The 19,924-nt window shown below is 49.5% G+C and overlaps 1 protein-coding gene across 8 annotated transcripts in view; it reads left to right on the plus strand.

The window, feature by feature from the left end:
• BCL9L (BCL9 like) overlaps positions 1 to 19,924 on the plus strand; it is a 135,824-nt gene that overhangs the window by 98,201 nt on the left and 17,699 nt on the right. For 7 of the 8 annotated variants that reach the window (XM_044997081.1, XM_044997084.1, XM_044997088.1 and 4 more), the window contains 2 exons: positions 11,192 to 11,570; positions 16,032 to 16,154. In XM_044997081.1, coding sequence (XP_044853016.1) covers positions 11,270 to 11,570; positions 16,032 to 16,154 — 424 coding nt within the window. In that variant the 5' untranslated portion in view covers positions 11,192 to 11,269. The remainder of the gene's footprint in view (positions 1 to 11,191; positions 11,571 to 16,031; positions 16,155 to 19,924) is intronic. The other variant, XM_044997087.1, reaches the window with a different exon arrangement.

Below are 19,924 nucleotides of genomic sequence, written 5' to 3' on the forward strand. Positions count from 1 at the left end.
CTCCTTAGGCTCCCTGCAGCAGCTGACTGTCTCTGTCCCTGCAGCTCTCTTTTATGTGAGCCTGCCGGGCCCTGATTGACTGCTCTGTGCAGCTTCTCTCCAATTGGCTGATCCCTGCACAGCCTCCCTAGGCTGCTTTTAACCCCTTCCTTTTCCAGTGTGGGGTGAGCATCTCATCACATGATGTGTTTGAACAGAGGCCACCAAATAGCCATGAAATGGGAATGGCTTCTATTCTTCTACTGGGTTTAGATTTAGAGGCTCCACAGCCCAGGACCTGCTCTTCTCAGCAGCCCTTCCTGCTCTCCTGCTGGAATTTCTTCCCCCCAAAGACAAATCCTTTGGCTCTGCCAGCTGCAGCTGGTAAATGTGACTAAACCTGTGCTGCTCCCTTTCAGGATGGGAGCACTCATGCTTTCAAGGGCCAATGCGCATGTAGAAATAAAATTGCTGCCACAGAAAGGGACAGTGGTTATGGTGTTAAAGCAACAGGTAGGGAGCTGGCAATATTAGTGGCCTACCAGCACCCATGCCTAGATCCTGATCCAGGTAAATGTGGGTCTGCAGCCTGCTCCTGATGCCTGTCCTCTGCATCTCTCCTGCCTGTGGCCCCCCTCACTGGCCACTCCCTGAAGTCCCAGATCATAGTATTTTGTTTAATCCTGAAGGATCCCAAAGTGTTTCATAAACTCTATATGCAGCCCTGCTGAAATACTCTCCACCCCATGTGCACTGCACACTGACCAAGCCCAGCCTTGTCTCTCCGATAGCTGGGGTTTCAAGGTCTTGCCCAAGAGCCCTGCACCTGTGGGATGGTTAGAGTGGTGGGAGGCAGAGGTCCACACCCAGAGCAAAAGCCAGAGGCTGCAGAATTCCACAGCAGGTCACTGCTCCAGCAGCAGCAATGACATCAGTACACAAGCATGGTGAGAATAGCATAAGGGGATCCTGTTATCTTATGTAGTGGCTGGGCCAAGGGGGGCTGGACTGCAGAGCTGCGCCAGGGCTGGCAGCCTCACATGGGAGAGCGGTTCAAATAGGGAATCTGCAGCTTTCTCCTTACATGCTGCAGTCCAGATCTCACCAATGCTCTTGCCCCCACTAAGGAGCTGCTTGTCATGGCAACTGAGGGATTCCCCAGGAATCGTCTAGGTAACAAAGAATGAGGACTAGGCTGAGGTCCTGGTATCTTTTGGGTAGCAGAATAGGGTGCTGGGGGCAGGACAAGGTCTCAGGAGATTCTGGGTAACAGGATCTAGGGCTGTTCCTCCGGCCCTTTGGGAAGGGGGTTAATGTTCATGAGTATCTCTGCTACCAGGACCTGCTCTGCCTGAGCCCAGCCGTGCTGGGGCTCTGTTCTCTGCGAGGCTCAGCTCTGACTGAGCAGTGCCAGTACCTCCCCTTGTAATTTAAGAGTTCTGAGATGTTTACCAGATATGGGTATGGGCAGCTGGCTCCCAAGAGCAGCTTGTGATTCTGGCCTGTTCTCTCACACAGTGCGGGAGAGCTCCTGCCTCAATGGAAATCAAAGCTCCCCAGGCCTGAATAGCCAGCAAGTGCCTAGATATTCGTGGCTTTTTTGCCTGAGCTCCATATCACTGCAGGCCTGCAGTGCTGGGAAGTGGGTAGCTGCAGCACCTCATACATGGGTCAATGGGATCACTACAGCTCTCTTACTGGCTTCTCCTCCCTTTTGGGAATCAGGTTATCTGATCTCTGCATGACCCCCTGTCAAAGTCCCATTGAATAGCTGGGCTATATGTGTGAGAACAGCATGGAGCACTGACTCTTCCCTGTAACATCTTACATGTGTGGGGTGGCTGGGGAGGATTTGCCAAATGAGCTGAGACTCCAAAGCAATCAGCAAACCAGGTAACGGATTTTGGGAATCACTGGGAAGGGGAGCTGCCTGCAAGGGAGTCAGAGCCATGCTCTAGCAGGGAAGTAGCATTTTCTATAGAGAACCACAGAGGGGAACTCCCTTTGCTGACTGGCCATTGCTGGGGGCAGATGGCATGAGCAACCGCAGTGAAATGGGGAAGGTGCAAAGCAGTATTTAGGGCTAGGTTCTGTCCCTTCTCTGTCCTGATTCCCTCTGTTCTTAGACAAATCTGTCAGCTTCTCTGGGCCTTGGTTTCCAAATCTATAACGTGGGGGATTTGTATCCCTAGGCAGAGGATGGAAGAGGGATTTTGAGTGTTCATCCCTTTTTAAATGGTTTGATATCCTTGGCCAAATAACACTATGGAAAAGTAAAGTATTGTTCTTGCCCTTTGAAAAAGCCCTGGTGGGTGTAATAGGATTCTGTCGAAATTACTCTAAACACTTGTAGGATCCAACAGAGCATTAGGTTCTTTCTGAAGGGCTGTTTAAATCCTGCTATAGAACTTGTGAGTCCAATACACTTTCATTATTCTGTCAGATTTAGAAATGAATGGATAGTGAAGGGAGGTCAGGCTCTTCTATTCCCCTTGCCTTGTGATATAGGAATGAAAGACATCAGTGACATTGATAAGGTAGCACATTTAAAACTGATGCATTTTTTTACACAGCACAGTACATCAGTCTGTGGAACTCACTGCCACATGGTACGTTGAAGCCAAGAGCTCTGCAGGGTTCAAGAACATTTCAGACCTTTATGTGGATAATGAGAATGTCTATAGTATTGGCTTGGATTATATTTGATTTTAGCAGTGATATAAACCCTTGTGCTTCAAAAAAGTGGCCACTAACTTTGGAGGTAGGGGGTGAGAAAACTCTTCCCCTATGGCTGGGATAGTCCATACTCATCTATTGTGAGGTTTCTGGTGTTGTCTCTGTTAGAGACACAATGCTGGTCTTATGTGTATGCCTACTTTGTGCTGGCAGTGCCTATCACTGTCTCTTAGCTAGAGCTGGCTGGAGAATGACCATTCCATTTTGTGACAACTTTCAAGGTTTTGACATTTGTTTTTGTTCCACATTGGAATGGAAACAAAACATTTTGAATTTTGTAAACAAAAGAAACTGTGTCAGAACAGCTGTTTTTGGATAAAAAAGCTGAAGTTTTCAATTCTGGTTTCTCTCTCTGGTCAGAAGTGACTAGAGAGCCCTGGACCTCAGAAATGTTCCTGTTGAAAACTTTGGTGAAATCAGTAAGTCTCAATAAAACATTTTGGTGTCCACAAAACAGCATATTTCAACAAAACTACATCACTGAAAATATTCCGACCATCTCTACTCTTGACCTCTAGGATTTTCCATATGAGATGTTATTGGCCAGTACTAGTGACTCCCAACAGAGATCTGTAGGCAGGGGGTCCTGTTGTCTGGTGGGGAGCAGTCCTTGGGGTCATTTATTTTGCTGACCCATGAAGAGTGCTTAATGGGCTTTCTGTGGGAAACAATGGTTCTGTCCTGGGCCCCTTGTTTCAAAGTGAGGACTTCTTGGTTGAAGGTTTGGGAGTATCCATGAGGTACTTCAGATCAGGGCCTCTTGTGGCATGATGGGGGCAGTTTAGCAGTATGTGAGAGAGTTGGTATTTGCAGTAGGAACCTGTCTGTTAGCAGAAGGACTGGCTGGAGGAGAGGGGCAGGGATGAATATTTCTGCTTGCTGCATTGCTTTGTCATGCCCCATCTCTCCATGTATCAGGGGGTAGCCGTGTTAGTCTGTATCTACAAAAACAACTAGGAGTCCGGTGGCACCTTAAAGACTAACAGATTTCCATGCATCTGAAGAAGTGAGTTTTTTTTACCCACAAAAGCTTATGCCCAAATAAATATTAGTCTTTAAGGTGCCACCGGACTCCTCGTTATCTCTCCACGTGTCCACTCATTGGGTATTTGCATTCTATGGGGCGTCACAGCACATGGAGAGCCCAATTCTGGTTTCACCTGTGCCCATGTAACTCCAGATTTGCTCTGCCCTGTTATGACCTCTTGACCAAATGTCTCCTTGCTGATGGGTAGAGAGGTGTCACTGACATGGTCAGTCTCCTTCGTTCTCTAATTGACTTGATTTTTGGTTTTCCCTGCTTCCTTTCTTGCTGTTGCTCTGTCAGTGCGCTGTGCGCTCCCCTCTTGCTGGCTGGTGTGACTGAAGGATTGCACTGCAGTGGTATCAGTCTGCACTGAAGTGTGGAAGTAGCAGGGCAGGCGGATTGGCTGCTGGGTGGCTTCCCTGCTGCTTCTGGAGGTGGGGGGCGGGGGAGCCTCTGCGTTCTTGTGGCTGCGTCAGGAATCTGTGTTATCGTCCTTTCAGTATGAGCAGGAGTATGATTCACCAGAAACTCCTCCGAGAACGCACCAGGGTTTCAAGTTGCTTGAAATATCAGCTAGCAATTCCGGGACTGTGAGTGTGTCAGGTTCACTCCTCAGCCTGGAGTTTCCTCCTCCTCCATCGATCAGACTGAGACTGCAAGAGACTTATTGAAACCAGCTCTTTTTTTTTTTTTCCTCCTGTCTAAAGGTCTTTTGATTTAGGTCTGCGGCTTGTTGAATGTGCAGAGCACCAAATACTTGCCTGTAATGTTTTGCAGCCATCTACAAAGGGCTGTAGAGGCATTTATTAAGCTTCACTTATCCCTTAGCACACTAGGTTATCCTCTCCATTTACTGATGGCGACACTGAGGCACATAGACATGAAGTGTCTTGGTCAAGGTCGCTCAACAAGACAGTGGCAGAGCAAGGAATAGAACCCAGGAGTCCTGGCTCCTTGCTTTAACAACTAGGAATCAAAAGTTGCTGCTGTCTTTAAAGCTGCCAGGTAAGGGTAAGGTTTCTGCTAAACCCGCTGTCTTGTCACTAATTGTCAAGGGAGCCACATTTCTGTGCAGCCTCATTCTCTTTGATGTGTCCTTTCCAGGGATATTTTGGGTCATTTGTCACCTTGGGTCCATGTAGGTGCTTCTCAATGGATTTTCCATGGTCCGGATGTTTAACATGTCTGCTGGACAATTTCCCTAAACCCCTCATCTGCCTCTTCACCCAGAAGTCCATCATCTCCCTGCAGAGAGACTGATGGGGGAAGTGGCTTATCTCTCTATGTATCTTCAACAGGATGCAACTGTTGCTACTGCCGAAGGCACTGTAAAAACTTGCAGGCAGTCACTTCTGGCTGCAATCCTGTTGGACCTCACAAACTAAGGGAGGCTAGACTTCGTTAGAATGTGAGTAGGAGAACCTCCCCAGAGAAACCCTGGATTAGCAGGGGGGCTTGAGTCAGGATTGGGGGTTGGGAATGTTGAGGGAGGGAGGAAGGAGCCATGGACTGAAATAACAGGGGCTGCTGATTGGTATCAAGGGGCACTGACAAAGCAGTGTGTGGCTGAGCCCAGGGCTGAAATTGGTAGGGGGCTGCTGGTCAAGATTGAGGAGGCATCAGAGAACTGTGTGTGGCTATCTGCACTGTGTTTAGCTCAGGGAGATGGTGATAACCTTTCATGAGCACCAAACTCACCTGATTCTGTAACAGAAGGAGGAGGGAACTGAGGCAAATGCCTGATCTAAAGAGAAATCTTCTGAAGCCATGGCTTGACTAGGCAAATGGGGGCAGCTCACTGGCAATGGTGGTCACTAGGCTCCCCAGGGTTGTTCCATCCTAGTCTACACTAATGTTAACACGTGTTAGCTAACACATTTTTACATTTGACTTATTTTCCAAGTCCAGGCATGGCCTGGAAGTGGCTTTGCTAATTGCCGTAGAATGGAGCTGGGCTGGGAGGAACCAGGACTCTGCTCTGGAGAATCCCTTGCAATGGGGAACTTTTATTTACAGGGCACCTCATATCCAAATGCCTCTCAATGCCAGTGAGTTCTGAGAGAACCCAGCCCCAAAGGCAGCATGGCCTAATAAACAGCAGAAAACAGAGTCCTCTCTGACTCCTCTGCCAGACACAGCGGATAGGGCCCCCTCCAAGTGCACAGTCCAAGCTATGGGAGACTTGGAAGGAAACCATGGCTACTGCTCAGACAATTTCTGTGTCTTAGTATGGTATGGACACAGTGTCTGTGGGGAATGTCTTTGTCTGTGCCTGGCTGGGGAGCCTCTCGGGGGGCCTGGTATGTGGATCTCTGTAGTGCATGCAGGATGTAAACAGTTTTTGTTAACTTTTTAATGTAAACATTACCTTTCCCCTTCACTATTTTAATGATTTATTATTGCTAAAAGGGCTATTTGTATAGCAGGTTCACTGCCTCAGCCACAGAAGCCCTGTAACCACCATGATGGTGCTGTGTCCCACTTTTGTCTGTGCTTGGCGGAGCTGACTCTTGCCCAGACCATGAGCACTCTGTCCTGGTGCTGTGCAGTTCAGAGGGGCAGCTAGAAGGTTAATGACTGAAGTGAGAACAGTGGGCATTTCTCTAGTCAGCTGTGCCCTTGAGCTAGCAGCACAGGCCCCAGCCCCTGTGGAGCCTGTCAGCAGAATCCATAGTGATCAAGTCAGTCTGCTCACCCATGGACAATGGAAATGTTCCAAGCATTGGGGCTTTGATGAGAGAATCTCTGAAACCAGTTTTAAGTGTTCCTTGTCTTGTCTCTAGGGACTTTCAAGCCTGCTTGGATGGGATGGCTGGTGGGTCTCAAGCACCTAGACTCTCTAGAACCCATGGGTTTGGGTTCTAGCAAGGCTGTCTCAGACCCTAATCCCCTCCGCCCAGTACTAGCAGCTTAGTGGGTATGTGTGATTTGTGTACCCAGCCTTAAACCCAAAGGCCTCTTGTCTGACCTGGATGGCCATTAAGTGTCACCAAGCCTAGGCACATTTCCTAGGAGTAGGAGTTTACACTCCAGTCCTTGGCCATGATTCCCACCATAACTGATGCATACAGTACTGTGCCCTCCCACCTCCCTGAACTGGCAGCATCCTGGTGCTGCTGGGTGTGCTTGGTGAAGCACTTTGAGATCCATTTCAATGAGGTGCTGTGTCTATGTGAAACTTCGGACACCCTGCTGATCTCAAAGCATCCTGCATGCTGTGCACAAGGGGATGGCTACTGAGAGGAAGGATGGCATCATGTCTCTGCCTGCCAGTAGAGCCCCAGCCTCAAGTCAAGGGTGTGACCCTCAGGGCCTTAGTGCAATGTGCTGCATAGACTGCTGGCTTCTCTGGGATCTCTCAGCAGCAGGAGCTGCTGCAGGGCTTGCTTTCTGGAATGCCGTCTGGCAGCAACAGCGGCTTCCAGAGGGGCTGAGGGCACCCTGCAGGCAGCCTGTGTGCTTAATGCTGCAGTTTGCACCATATGGACCTTCTCCTCCTCTTCGCTCATCCTCCCAGTGTCTCCTTCCCTGTTCTGTTCCCCTCCCCCTGCAAGCAGTTAGATAGAGCAATTGGCCAGGCACTGGGACAGCAGCACTGACATAAATCTCTCCTGGTGTGGAATGAGGGGTATAAATATCCAGAGAGTGATGTGATCTTTCCAGCTGCTATTAATAGGTCCCTAGAGAGAGAGAGCAAGCAAGTGAGACTGGCTGACACTTAAAGGGCTAGCTACTCCCTTATGTGCTGTGAAAATTAATCAGCACCATGGCTCACCATCTTCCTCTAGGCTGAAGCAGAGCCCTCTGCTAGGTGTGTGGGGATGAGGAGGAGGAGGGAGCTGCTAATGACTTGCTAGTTAGGAAGCAGTGATAGGCCAAATGGTGCAGGAGGGATCTCACTTCACTAACTAGAAATGCTTGGGCGGGCTGTGTGGCAGCACTGCACTTGCAGGCCTCCGAGTCCCATCTGGTTTGGTGTCTCACCCACTGGCGAGGCAGGTGCTATCATCCCACATTTTACAGATGGGGAAACTGAGGTACAACACTGTGAAGGGACTTGCAGGGGTTATGGGGGAACTGGTGGCAGGTTGCCTGAGTTTGGGTCCCGGCTGACCTGACACTGAGGCTGTTGCTGTCTCTTGGACAGCACAGATCTGCAGCAGGCAGACTGGCTGCTCTGCTGCATCTTTTTCAAGGTCCAACATCCTGCTGCAGTGGAGTGAGACTTGGCTTTTCCCCCATTGCGTGTCCCCGGGTCCACTCTGAGCAGGTCAGAAAGGGCATCCATCCCACTGCTGAGCTGATTCAGTTCTATTTAGAGCCCTGGGGTTTGGGTTGGTGCCCAGCGCTTCTGGTCCCTGGCTGGCAGAAATAGCTGTGTTCAGTGTATGGGTAGGGCAGACTGGCATCATGCAGCAGAGCCCAGGCAGAAGGGCTGGTACCCTGTGTGTGGTGTGGTGATCTCTTTGCCTGTGCACGGGAGGAGGCTCCTTTGTGGACAGGGTGGTTTCTATAGGGTAGAGAGTTTAACAGAGCTGAACAAGCAGAGAACAACACAGCAGCTTCCATGAACAGCTGGCTGGAGGTTCCCCCCAGGAAGTAAAAGGAGTGAAGGGGAATGTCTGTATCTTTAGGGCCAACACAGCAGAGGGACATGGGGTGTGTCTCTGGAAGATCCTGGCACAGTATGCAGGGTACTTCTCATGGAGAGTTTGGATACACTGCCCTGTTCCTTTCTCAAATGCAGAAGCCATCTCACATTGCTGGTGGTTTGTCAGGAGCACAGGGCAGGGGAAGACACCGCTCCCCTTGACTTGCTTCCCCTACCTCTGCTGGGTGACTCTGAGTGCACTTGCCTCTTCCTCTCCTCCCATTGTGGTACTGCATTTACTCTGGGCTCCCTGCTAAAGTGAGCCATCGTTCGTTGCATGCAGGGAACAGTGACCAGCCAGGAGGGATGCAGGCTGCAGCTGCCCAGGCAGCCCATTGAATTGTGAGTGGTGCTCCATGGCTCCCCAGAGCAGATAATGGACCCAGCAAATACCTGGGACCTCATTCCAGTCACCGCAAGATTCCTTATCCCAGCATCCAGGGCAGAGACACGGGAGAGCCCCAGCGAAGGGGTGAGGGTGTGGGTGGAAGAGTCAAATAGATGCTGAAGAAAGGCTGAATCTCTATTTCCTGAACAAACCGCGCACACGCCACTTCCCACCCTCCCATATGTGCCCTTTGCTCCCGTCTTCCCTCTGAGCACCCTGTGGGGCTATCTAGAGAACTGTGACCAAGGTGTGGTATGGTGAAGACCTCACCTCATTATCCCTGGCAGCACCATGCTGCATCACAACATCCAGCTGGAAGTTCTGGCTGGTATGGAGCTTTCCCCATCCATCAAGCATTTCTGTCTCAGGCCACTGTAGCAAGTGCTAACGCTACCCCTTTGCCCCCTACAAGAGCAGTGACTGTTGGTTGGCTGGCTGGTTCCTCTGCCTGCTCTCACTTCTGCCTCTCTCTTATCTCTCTGCCCCCCAATCCTCCATCCCCTCCTTCCCTCAGCCTTGTTCATTAATTCCTGCTCAGAACAGCTCCCTGTCACCTCCTGCTCCCTCTCCCTCCCTGGATTTCTCCCCTATTGGATCCCTCCCCTCAGTAGGATGGGTTGTCCCCTCTTGTCCATCAGGTTGAACCACATGCTGACTGCTAGGCACCATGTCTCATGTGTTTTGCAAAGCACCGGAAAGGCTCTTTCAGTACTAGCAACAACTGGGGCTGGCTGAGAAATGGGCAGTAGGATTTGGGGAGCTAAGGCCTCTGTATTTCTGTTCACTGTACAAATTTGTTCTGTACTCTGGGAAACACCCTAAGATTTTGCAGGTATGTCCAGATTCGGCAGGTAGCGATCGATTTTGCGGGGATCAATATATTGCATCTCATCTAGACGCGATCTATCGATCCCTGAATGCGCTCCCGTCGACTCCGGAACTCCACCGGAGCGAGTGGCGGTAGCGGAGTCGACGGGGGAGCCGCGGACGTCGATCCCGAGCAGTGAGGACGGGAGGTAAGTCGGGATAAGATACTTCGACTTCAGCTACGGTATCCCTGTAGCTGAAGTTGCGTATCTTACCTCGACACTGCCCCCCAGTGTGGACCAGGCCTTAGAAACATAGGACTGGAAGGGACCTTGATAGGTCGTCTAGTCCAGGTCCCTGCACTAAGGCAGGACTAAGTTTTATCTAGACCATCCCTGACAGGTGTTTGTCTAACCTGCTCTTAAAAACCTCCAATGACAGAGATTGCACAGCCTCTCTAGGTAACTTGTTACAGTGCTTAACTACCCTGACAGAAAGTTTTTCCTAATGTCTAACCTAAATCTCCCTTGATGCAATTTAAACCCATTGCTTCTTGTTCTGTCCTCAGTGGTTAAGGAGAACAATTTATCACCCTGCTCTTTATAACAACCTGTTACCTACTTGAAGACTGTAATCATGTCCCCCCCGTCAGTCTTCTCTTCTCCAGACTAAATAAAGCTTTTGGTTTGTTTTCCCCCTCCCAATCCTTCCTTGTAGGGCATGTTTTCTAGAGACCTTGAATCATTTTTGTTGCTCTCCTCTGGACTTTCTCCAATTTGTTCACATTTGTCTGAAAGTGTGGAAGAATTGTGCTGGGTGTCCTTCCATTCAAGAGAGGACAAGCTTTGAGTGAAAATAGCCCCATTTTATTCATACCATATTGAATTGGGGGGGTGTGGTGGGTGCATGTTTTTGTGTACATGCCTCTACTTGGTGGAATTGCTTCTCTGTGTGTCATAGATCTTATACTGCTTCTAGCAAAGGAGGCTTCTCCTTTAGCTCAAGTGGTCAGGGCCTGATTTTTGCCTTTGGGAAGTCTGGTTCTATCCTGCTGCCACCTTGAAGTTCCACACAGCCAGATATGCAGCACAGTGACAGTTGTGATCTCCTGGGTCCCCAGTGTAGCATTTAAATATGCAGCTTAGAAAATATTACTGTGTGAATCCCATTATTCCTGGCTAAAAGGCCTGCAAAGCTTATTTTTGGGGGGTGAAGAGGTGGTGTCAATGTAGAATTTTGTGTCCATCCTTAGCAATGTGTAATGTGCCAGGACTACTGAACTGGGCATGCTGGGCTTTGCCAATAGTTAGAACCCTGCAAATCTGCGGGGATGAGAATATCCATGGACCATGTTTGTGGATTGCAGATCAGATACGGATACAAACTTTGTATCCACACGTGACTCTACTCATAGTGGTGGGTGTGGGTGCAGGCATTTTCAGTTGGGACAGGCACAAGGGGTGCAAGCACCCTCGATGGAGAGAGGGAAGTAGGCATTTGGGCTGTGGGCACCCTGGATGGCTTGCGGGGAGGCCCACAGGCACTCCTGGTGGGGGAGACATGTAGGGCACAGAGGTTTATTGATTGCTTTCTCTTTTTGCAGGTGTTTTGACCAAAGGGAAGCAGCAGCAGGGACTTGGAGCTCCCTCCACTGTCGCTGCCAGAAGTTTTAGCCAATCAAATGCACCCTGACAATAAACTGACCAATCATGGAAAGACAGGTAACAGTGGCACCCAGTCTCAGCACCATAATGTGAGCCAAGGACCCACCTGCAACCTGGGGTCTAAGGGCGTGGGGGCGGGAAATCATGGCAGCAAAGCCAATCAGATTTCTCCTGGCAACTCTGGACTGAAAACCAGCCAGAACGCTGTCCCAAACTTTGGGTCCTTGAAGGGCAAAGTGAAACGGGAACGAAGCATCTCGGTGGACTCAGGAGAGCAGCGGGAAGCCAGCACCCCCTCACTGGACACGGAATTGAAAGGTAATGCTAAAAAACCTTTGCCTTGGAGAGACTTTCTCTGAACTGTCCCTCGCATCCTAGTGGGAACTGGGTGTGGAGCAGCTAAGAGCCTTCCCTGCTGCCTGTGATCCTGCAGTGCCCCTGCTGGGCTAGCTAGGAGCTCCCCTACTCAGCCTGTGCTCCTGCACCCTTGGGCTAACCTCTCCCTGCAGGTGGTGCTGGGATTGGAATAACTGTGAGCTCACTCATGGCGCTGTTCCTACACTACTCCTCACAGCACCTTCTGCTGGGGAATGCTTGGATTGCACTGGTTGGCAGCCTCACCCCAGACACCTTATATACCCCATACTGGGCTCCGTTTTGCACTTGCTTCTAGGTCCCTAGTGAGCTGCAGCATGTCATCAGGAGTTGTGGTGAAAATCCCCCAATAGTGCAGATTCGAAGCACAGAACTGAGACAGGTTTTGTTAATTGTCTAATTGCTGTTGCCAAAGATCTGACTTTTTGTGGTGTCCTTGCAGCTGTTTTGTTTCTGCCCAGCTGTGGTTAGAGGGAGTTGGTGTGAGGGTCGCTGGTTGAAGAGTTAGTGGTTTTGTTTGCAATGGATGACTTCTGAGTTAAATCACATGGATTCCGGAAAAGGGCTGAGTCAGCACTTCCTGGCCGTTGGCTTCCCCGTTCTAACCAGCCTCCCACAGCTTGTTGGGCCTTGCAGAGCACTGTGCCAAAGGGCTGCCTGTGGCACTCGCTGGCATTTTGCCAGTGAGTTGCAAAGTGAGAACCTCAGGAAGTATCCTTGTTTCCTCTTAGGGGACATCTTTATACGATTGCCTGGAGCTTCTCTTTCCAGTAGCACTGCTGCTCTGGCCCATATTCCAGCACGTCTCATGATCAAAGATCTGTTTAGGCTTCTATAGGAACATAGAAACTGGCAGGCTGGCTTGGACCAGAGCTGCATCCAGCCCAGTGTCTTGTCCCTGACCATGGCCAGTGCTAGCTTCTTCAGAGGAAGGTGCAAGAAACATCATTATAGACTATGTCCTGCTTAAAAGGAAGGTTTCTTCCTCAGTGACAGTGCGAGGTTGGTTAATGCCCTGGAATGTGAGAGTTCATAGCCCTGGCTAATGGGATGGGGATGTTCTTATTATCCATGTAAATGTTCAATCCTTTATTGAATCCAACTATGCTTTTAGCTCAGTGTACTGAAGCATTGATTTGAACAGGTGAATTATTAAAATAACTCAGTCTAGAATGCCTGAATCTCCTATGTAAGTTCTTTGGCCTCCCAATTCAGCTACAGCTCACTGATGTCTATCTTGAATCTAGCCTCTCAACACTGCTCTGTGTAAGAGGCTCAATGAGGGAGTGATGTCTTGGGGGTTACAGCAGAGGACTGGAAATCACCACTCCTGGGTTCTATTCCTGGCTCTGACACTGACATCCTGTGTGACTTTAGGCAAGTCTTTCCCCCCTCTCTGAGCCTCAGTCCATCCCTCTGTGTAATGGGGAGGGGACAATACCCAGTCTTGCAAAGTGCTTTGAGATCTTCAGGTGACAAGTGTCATAAAATGGCAGGGTATTATGGCACCAATCCCTCAAATGGCCCTAAACCTCCCTTCCATTTTCACCCCTGGAAATCTCTGCACCGCAACCTTGGGCTTAGTGCCAAAGCTTTCCATCGCTTGCAGCAGGAGCCAGGTAGCATTTGAGTATATGTAGGGCCCTACCAAATTCACGGTCTGTTTTGGACAATTTCACAGTCATAGGATTTTAAAATCATAAATTTCACAGTGTTGTAGGGGTCCTAACCCAAAAAGGAGGGGCGGGGTGTGTGGCAAAGTTATTGTAGGGGTGTGTGGTTCTGCTACCCTTACTTCTGCGCTGCTGCTGCTGCTGGTGGCATTGCCTTCAGAGCTGAGCAGCTGGCTGGGAGCCCACTCTGAAGGCAGCACCACTACCAGCGGCAGCACAGAAGTAAGCCTGGTATGGTATTGCCACCCTTACTTCTGCACTCCTGCCTGCAGAGCTGGGCCTTCAGTCAGCAGCTGCCATTCTCCAGCCACCCAACTCTGAAGGCAGCAGCACAGAAGAACGGGTGGCGTGGTATGGTATTGCCACCTTTACTTCTGCACTGCTGCTGGCAGGGCGCTGCCTTCAGAGCTGGACACCCGGCCAACAGCCGCTGCGCTCTGGCCGCCCAGTTCTGAAGGCAGTGCAGAAGTAAGGGTGGCAATACTGCGACCCCCCCTGCAACTCCCTTTTAGGTCAGACCCTCAATTTGAGAAACATTGGTCTCCCCTGTGAAATCTGTATAGTATAGGGTAAAAGCACACAAAAGACCAGATTTCACTGGGGCAGACCAGATTTCACGGCCTGTGACACGTTTTTCATGGCCGTGAATTTGGTAGGGCCCTAGGTATATGGATTCCTTTCAAAGAATAATAAAGTATCTCGTATTCCAAGCTGCTTGTGTTTATAGAGCTGCAGCCTGAGATTCATCCTCTGAGGCAGTTGGCGAGGATGCTTACTAGCAAAGATATGTGCAGAGCTCTCTCTCCTGATCACATGCCACTGATGGGCTGATGTGAATACAAGGCTCCACCCCCCACCTCCATCCTCCTCCAAAAAAACCCATGGACACTGCGTTGGCAATGCTGATCCTTGCTGTATGTTACTCTTTCTTCCTGCCTGCTGGGTGGTCTTGGACACCTGTGGAACTGATTTCCAGGGATGCTGTGAAAGCCAAAAGTATAACTGCGTTAAAAAAAAATCAGATAAGTTCATGGAGAATAGATCCAAAACAGGCTATTAGCCAAGATGGTCAGGGTCACAACCCCACACTCTGGGTATCCCTAACTCTCTGACTCCCAGAAGCTGGGACTGGACGACAGGGGGATGGATCATTTGATAACTGCCTATTCTGTTCATTCTGTGCCTCTGAAGCAGCTGGCACTAGCCATTGTCGAATCTCAGGCTAGATGAACTTGGTCTGATCCAGTATGGCCGTTCTTATGTTCTGATGATGGTGAGACGGACTCCTGCCAGTTGCCTTGTTGAGAGCCCATTGAATCCATGGGGCAGGAAGCCATCTCTGGGGCAAAAGCTACATCCCTGCCCCCAATGCAGCATGTACCTGTTGCTTTGGCCTAGCTGAGCTTCTGTGGTTGTTTTTTCGCAATCATGTCCCTGCTGCTCCTCCCCCCTCCCTTCCCCTTTAATTCTGCTCTGATTGGAACTAGTTGCCATTTTCTGGGGGCAGGAAGGGGTTGTTAGTAATGTTTCTTGTATGAAAACCAGTGGTGCATCTCTCCCTGCCAGTCACCATCCACAGCTGCAGATTCAGGCCTCTGGGGAGAGAGTCTAAATGCTGAGGCCAAGATGTCAAGGGAGAGTGCTCGTTGTGTCTGGCTGGGAGGAGAGCTGGGGAATGTGAACCCCATGCAGGGAAGGGAGTTAGAGCAGGAGCAATAAGGGAGAAGAACTTGGCTGAGACTGAGAGGGGAAAATTTGGGCTGGATGCCAGGAAAGTGCCCACGCAGTGTGATGGCTCAGGCTGGGGAATCGTCTCCCAAAGGGAGGGTAGGAGCCCCATTGCTTGGCACATTTCTGCTACTCAGGGCAAACCTCTGGATGGGATCCCGTTGGGAACAATTCTGCTGCAGCCAGCAGGGAGATGGGAGTTGACAGGCCTCTAATGAGCCCCCATGTCAATCTGTTGTGCCAGACTGAGCTGCTGTGAATGGCAGAGGCGGCTGGTATTGACTGAGCTTTCCTGCTCAGCATTCCAGCAGCAGCTTTGCCTCCCCTGGCTAATGTGTGGGTCGCAGCTCGGGGATGGTGCTGGGCTCCAGCAAAACCTTCCCGATCCCTGACAAACAATCTCACGCTGTTTTAAACAGTTCTGTGGCAGCAGTTTGAGCCCAGCTCAGGCTATGGTCCTGTCCCCCCATAGATGAGGAATGACTGCATTGGAGAATGGGTCCCAGCCTGGTCTCTGACTGCTAAATGCCTTTTTGCAAAGCCATGCTAGCAGGGCCTCACCCACAGCACAACCAGGGCCTTGCTGCAGGCACAGCACAGTGCAGCCAGTGGTCTCTGGGCAGAGATGGAAATGCTGCTTCCAAGTTGTGCACTGTAGGAGGGAGACTCGCTGCAGGTCCTGCACTACTTGCGGATAGCCGTGCTCCTGACCCACGTAGGGCTGTTCAGTCATTGGGCAGGAGTCCACATGGCTCCATGCTGGGTGGAATTGCTGTGGTTTAGTGCAGGAAGCAGACAGAGGCTGGTTGTCAGGGCCAGGGTGATGCCTGTCAGAGGGAGCTGAACCCTTATACATCTGCCCCTCTGTTCATTGGACTCCCCCGGCTGGTTTTGCTAGCATGACCCTAAGTGCCAGGAGATGGTGGGGCAGAGCCCCAGCCTACTCAGTCCATGGCTGTGCCGTGGCACTTTCCACTTTCTGACAGGTTCTATCCCATTGCAGGGGAGGTGGCTCCCCGCAGCAAGCGTCGGTGTGTGCTGGAGAGGAAACAGCCATACAGCGGGGACGAATGGTGCTCAGGACCGGACAGCGAGGAGGACGACAAACCCATCAGCAGCACACACAGTGAGTATCCCCTCCCCAAACAGCCCCGATATCACTGTATGCCCAGTTCCTGTCCTGGAGTCTGTCAGAGACAGCAGCGATGGCAACCAAAGGCTCCCAGAAGAAGCTGTCTGCTGGCTTAACAGGGCACTTGGTGAGGCGTGTGGTGATGCTGCAGGGTTGTGGTATTGCACACAGTGTGTGTGTGTGTGTGTGTGTGTGTGTGTATTATGAGGGACGTGTGGTGCTCTGCAGTGGATTTTGTGCAGTGTGGTTTAGGTGGTGGTGTGCTGGAGGATTGTTGAATGCAGTGTGAGGGTAGGAGGGGTCGGTGTGTGATATGGGACTGGATCAGTCCCCCAGCCCTCTTGGCCCTGTCTCCACGAAGGGACATTTCCCCCCCCCCAACTCCCAGGACAGGTGGACTGGCCACGCTGGGCTGTTGTGCATGGCTGGCACTGACTTGGCTTCAGTGCTGTTTGGCAGGCCAGTGGGCATGCACAGAGCTCATCATGTTCTGTGAGCGCTGTGCTCAGAGAGCCTCCCGCATGGATTTAGATCCCTGTTCACACTGTAGTGTTGGACCATCCACTCTGGAGTCACTACAACCCTGCCTGCAGGCGGTTGTGCTCTGGCATCGAGGGAAATGCTCAGGCCTGCCAAGAATCTGGACAGGGCTGAGTTAACCAGAGTGCACTGCACACTGCCTTAATTTCTGATCAAGGCTTTAAATCAAGTTAAAAGCTTGCTCTGAGGCCCTGACGGTTTTTATTGTAAGTCTTTGGGGAATGATGACGTTTTATCAATAAGTTTCATGTGACTCTTAAGCCTTCGCTTCCTCATTCCCCCATCTTGGTCCTCCCTCCCCACCCATTGGAATCTCATATGTTAAAAAAGTGTCATTTTGTGTTTAGCTGGAAGCTGAGGCACTTCCCTCGGCCTAATAAATAGCACAGTGATAATAATAATAATAATATAATTATAATAATAATAAATAAAAAGTGATCTATGTCGGGGGGGTGTGTGAACAAACTGAAGGTCCCACCTGCCTTCCAGAAACAGCAAAATCCTTTGATTTGTTGCATTTTGAATTCAACGGTTTTCAAACTGTGGATGTGAAAATATTTTTGAGGCAGCTGGGTCAGGTCCATTTGGGTCCGTCCTTCACATTCTCACCATCCTGCCAATGGCTTTCCCAACAGACAAGTTCCCCAGCTGCTGGAAGAAAAAGCTAGATTTGTTTCCCTGGATCTATCTATCCCATTCACTTCCCTTTCTCTCCAGAATTGTGTTTAAATTCTGCTCACAGCAAATGGAACATGGTAAAGTCATTAAGAAAAGTGTGAAGCTAAGAGTTTGTGAATCAGAGCAATTGCCCCTAAAATGATAGAGGAGATTTTCCTAGATCAATATTCATGATGGTTTGTATTTCTTAAAAATCCAGACACTTTTAGCCATGAATACCTCCCCCACATCCTCTCCGACCCAGGCTCCCAGTTTGACATAAGGGACTCACGTTGTTATCTTCTCCATCCACATAGCTGCAATCTTAGCTTTCAGTAAAAAGACTGCACAGGATAAAGACTGGTTTGCCACATAGTCTGAAGTATGCTTCCAGTTATTGAAGCAAAATGCATGCTATATATCCACTACAACATGAACCCCTCTCCTGAAATATGTGCTAACCTCAGAATGGCCAAGAGCACATTGCAACAAACATCAAAGCAACGTGCTCAACCGTACTGGCTCTCTCTCTCTCTGTGAAAAGATACAAATGTCCTTTGAGAATGGAGGTCTAAGAGGATGATGGAATCAAGAAAGCAATAGTACCTTCAGCCAGGAAGATTGCCCACTCAAATCTCTTAATGGAGACATCATCATCAACAGAAGCAAATAGATGCAGTATCACAAGCTCTAGTCACATGAAACCACTCTTTCTGAAGCAGTGCTAAATGCAGTCCCCAGGCTTCTATATCAAACTCTTTGATAGTCTGAAACGTCCATAAATGAGCTTGAAAAGGCAATCACCTCCCTAGTACCAGGACAGGCTACAGGAAAAGAAGGAATTCCAGCTGAAGTTCTGGAATAAGACTTAAACATCTGCCCAATGTCTTGTTTGCCTGGTGGAGGGAAGGAAGGGTATTGCAAGACATGAATGATGCCAACATCATAATGCTGTATAAAACCAAAGGAGAATGGAGTGATTGCAACAACTACAGAGGAATCTCTCTCCTTAGGATTGCTGGTAAAGTATTTGCACAGGTCAACCTCAAAAGATTCAAAGTTCTTGTTGAACGCATATATTCAGAGAGTCACTGTATCTTCCATGCCAGTAGATCAACTATCCACATAGTCTTCACTAAGGCAGCTATAAGAAAAGTGTCAAGAACAAGGAAAACCTCTCTAGATGGCCTTCATAGATCTTACAAAGGCTGTTGACCTGGTCAGCAGAATGGGTCTTTTCCAATTGCAAGAGAATTTGTTGCACCTCCTCTCCCACCCACAGTCCTCCTCAGTCTAATTCAATCTTTCCACAGTGGCATGAAGGCTACAGTCCAATATGATGATGATCAAGCTGACTGCTTTGTAATCCACAGTGGTATCAAACAGAGATGTGTTTTGGCACTAACACTTTTTGATATATTCTTCTCTCTGCTGCTTTGTCATGCTTTCTCATCTAGCACTGAGGGTGTACGGACAACACTTCAACATTGCACATATAAGAGCTAACAGCAAAGTCAAACACCTGCTGGTAAGGGAACTTCTTTGTACTGACAGCACACTGTTTGCCACACACAGTGAAGAGGACCTTTAGCAACGTGGCGGCAGCTTTGCACTAGCTTGTGACAAATTTGGACTAATCACTGGTCTAAAGAAGACCATGATTATGGCACACATGTGTGGACTGCACCAGAAGTTTTAATAGCTAGTACTGTGCTAGAATTTGTCACAAGTTCTGTTATCTAGGACCAACTGTTCTGGATAACCTACCTCTAGATGATGAGCTTAATTCTCACATTGGAAAGGCAGCCACCAGACCCACACCAAGGTACGGGTCTACCAGCTGTGCATTTTAATTACACTGCTGTATAGTGGCAAGATTTGGACCACCTACAGTGGACATGAGTAGGCTAAACACCTTCCACACCTATCGTCTTCATCATATTCTAAATAGCAAGTGAGAAACCCAAAGCTTCTGACACCAAAGTACCTGAGAAAGCAAAATTGCCAAGTCTAATCAGATTCAAGGATGTTTCCAGGAGTGACTTCAAAGCTTTTAATATAGACACTGCAGGGTGGGACGATGCAGCTAACGGGCCACACTGGTGGGCTGCCTTGCACCAGGGAGTCAAAGAGGCTGCAGAGATGTGGTTGAGGGAGAGGAAAGTGAAGACAGTACAGCACAGGAGGCCTCAAAGTCTAAGTAGTGCACTAGCTTCCTCTTCTGGCCTTGTGCCTTCTGCCTGCATTATTTATGGCAAAGACTGTTTCTCAAGAATTTGATGTTTTAGCCACTTGCAGTGTTGCAGCACAACACACAGTAACTGAACTTATTTGGCTGTTTCATTGTCATCTTTCAAGGCTGCCATTCCATGTTAATGCTTCATAAAGTTGTATGGGAGTCTGACTATCTTTGCTGCAGGAAAGCTGCCAGTTGGAAATGTGCATTTCTGCATCACCCTAGAGAGAGGATCCTCCCCTCTGCTGTGCAGGCCTACAGCTGGGTGCAGAGCAGGGCAGGCAGGCAGTATAAAGAAAATGGACAAGCATACAAGGAGCTGCAGAGTTGC

The sequence above is a fragment of the Mauremys mutica genome, chromosome 22 (genome assembly GCF_020497125.1).
Source record: "Mauremys mutica isolate MM-2020 ecotype Southern chromosome 22, ASM2049712v1, whole genome shotgun sequence".
NCBI lineage: Eukaryota > Metazoa > Chordata > Testudines > Geoemydidae > Mauremys > Mauremys mutica.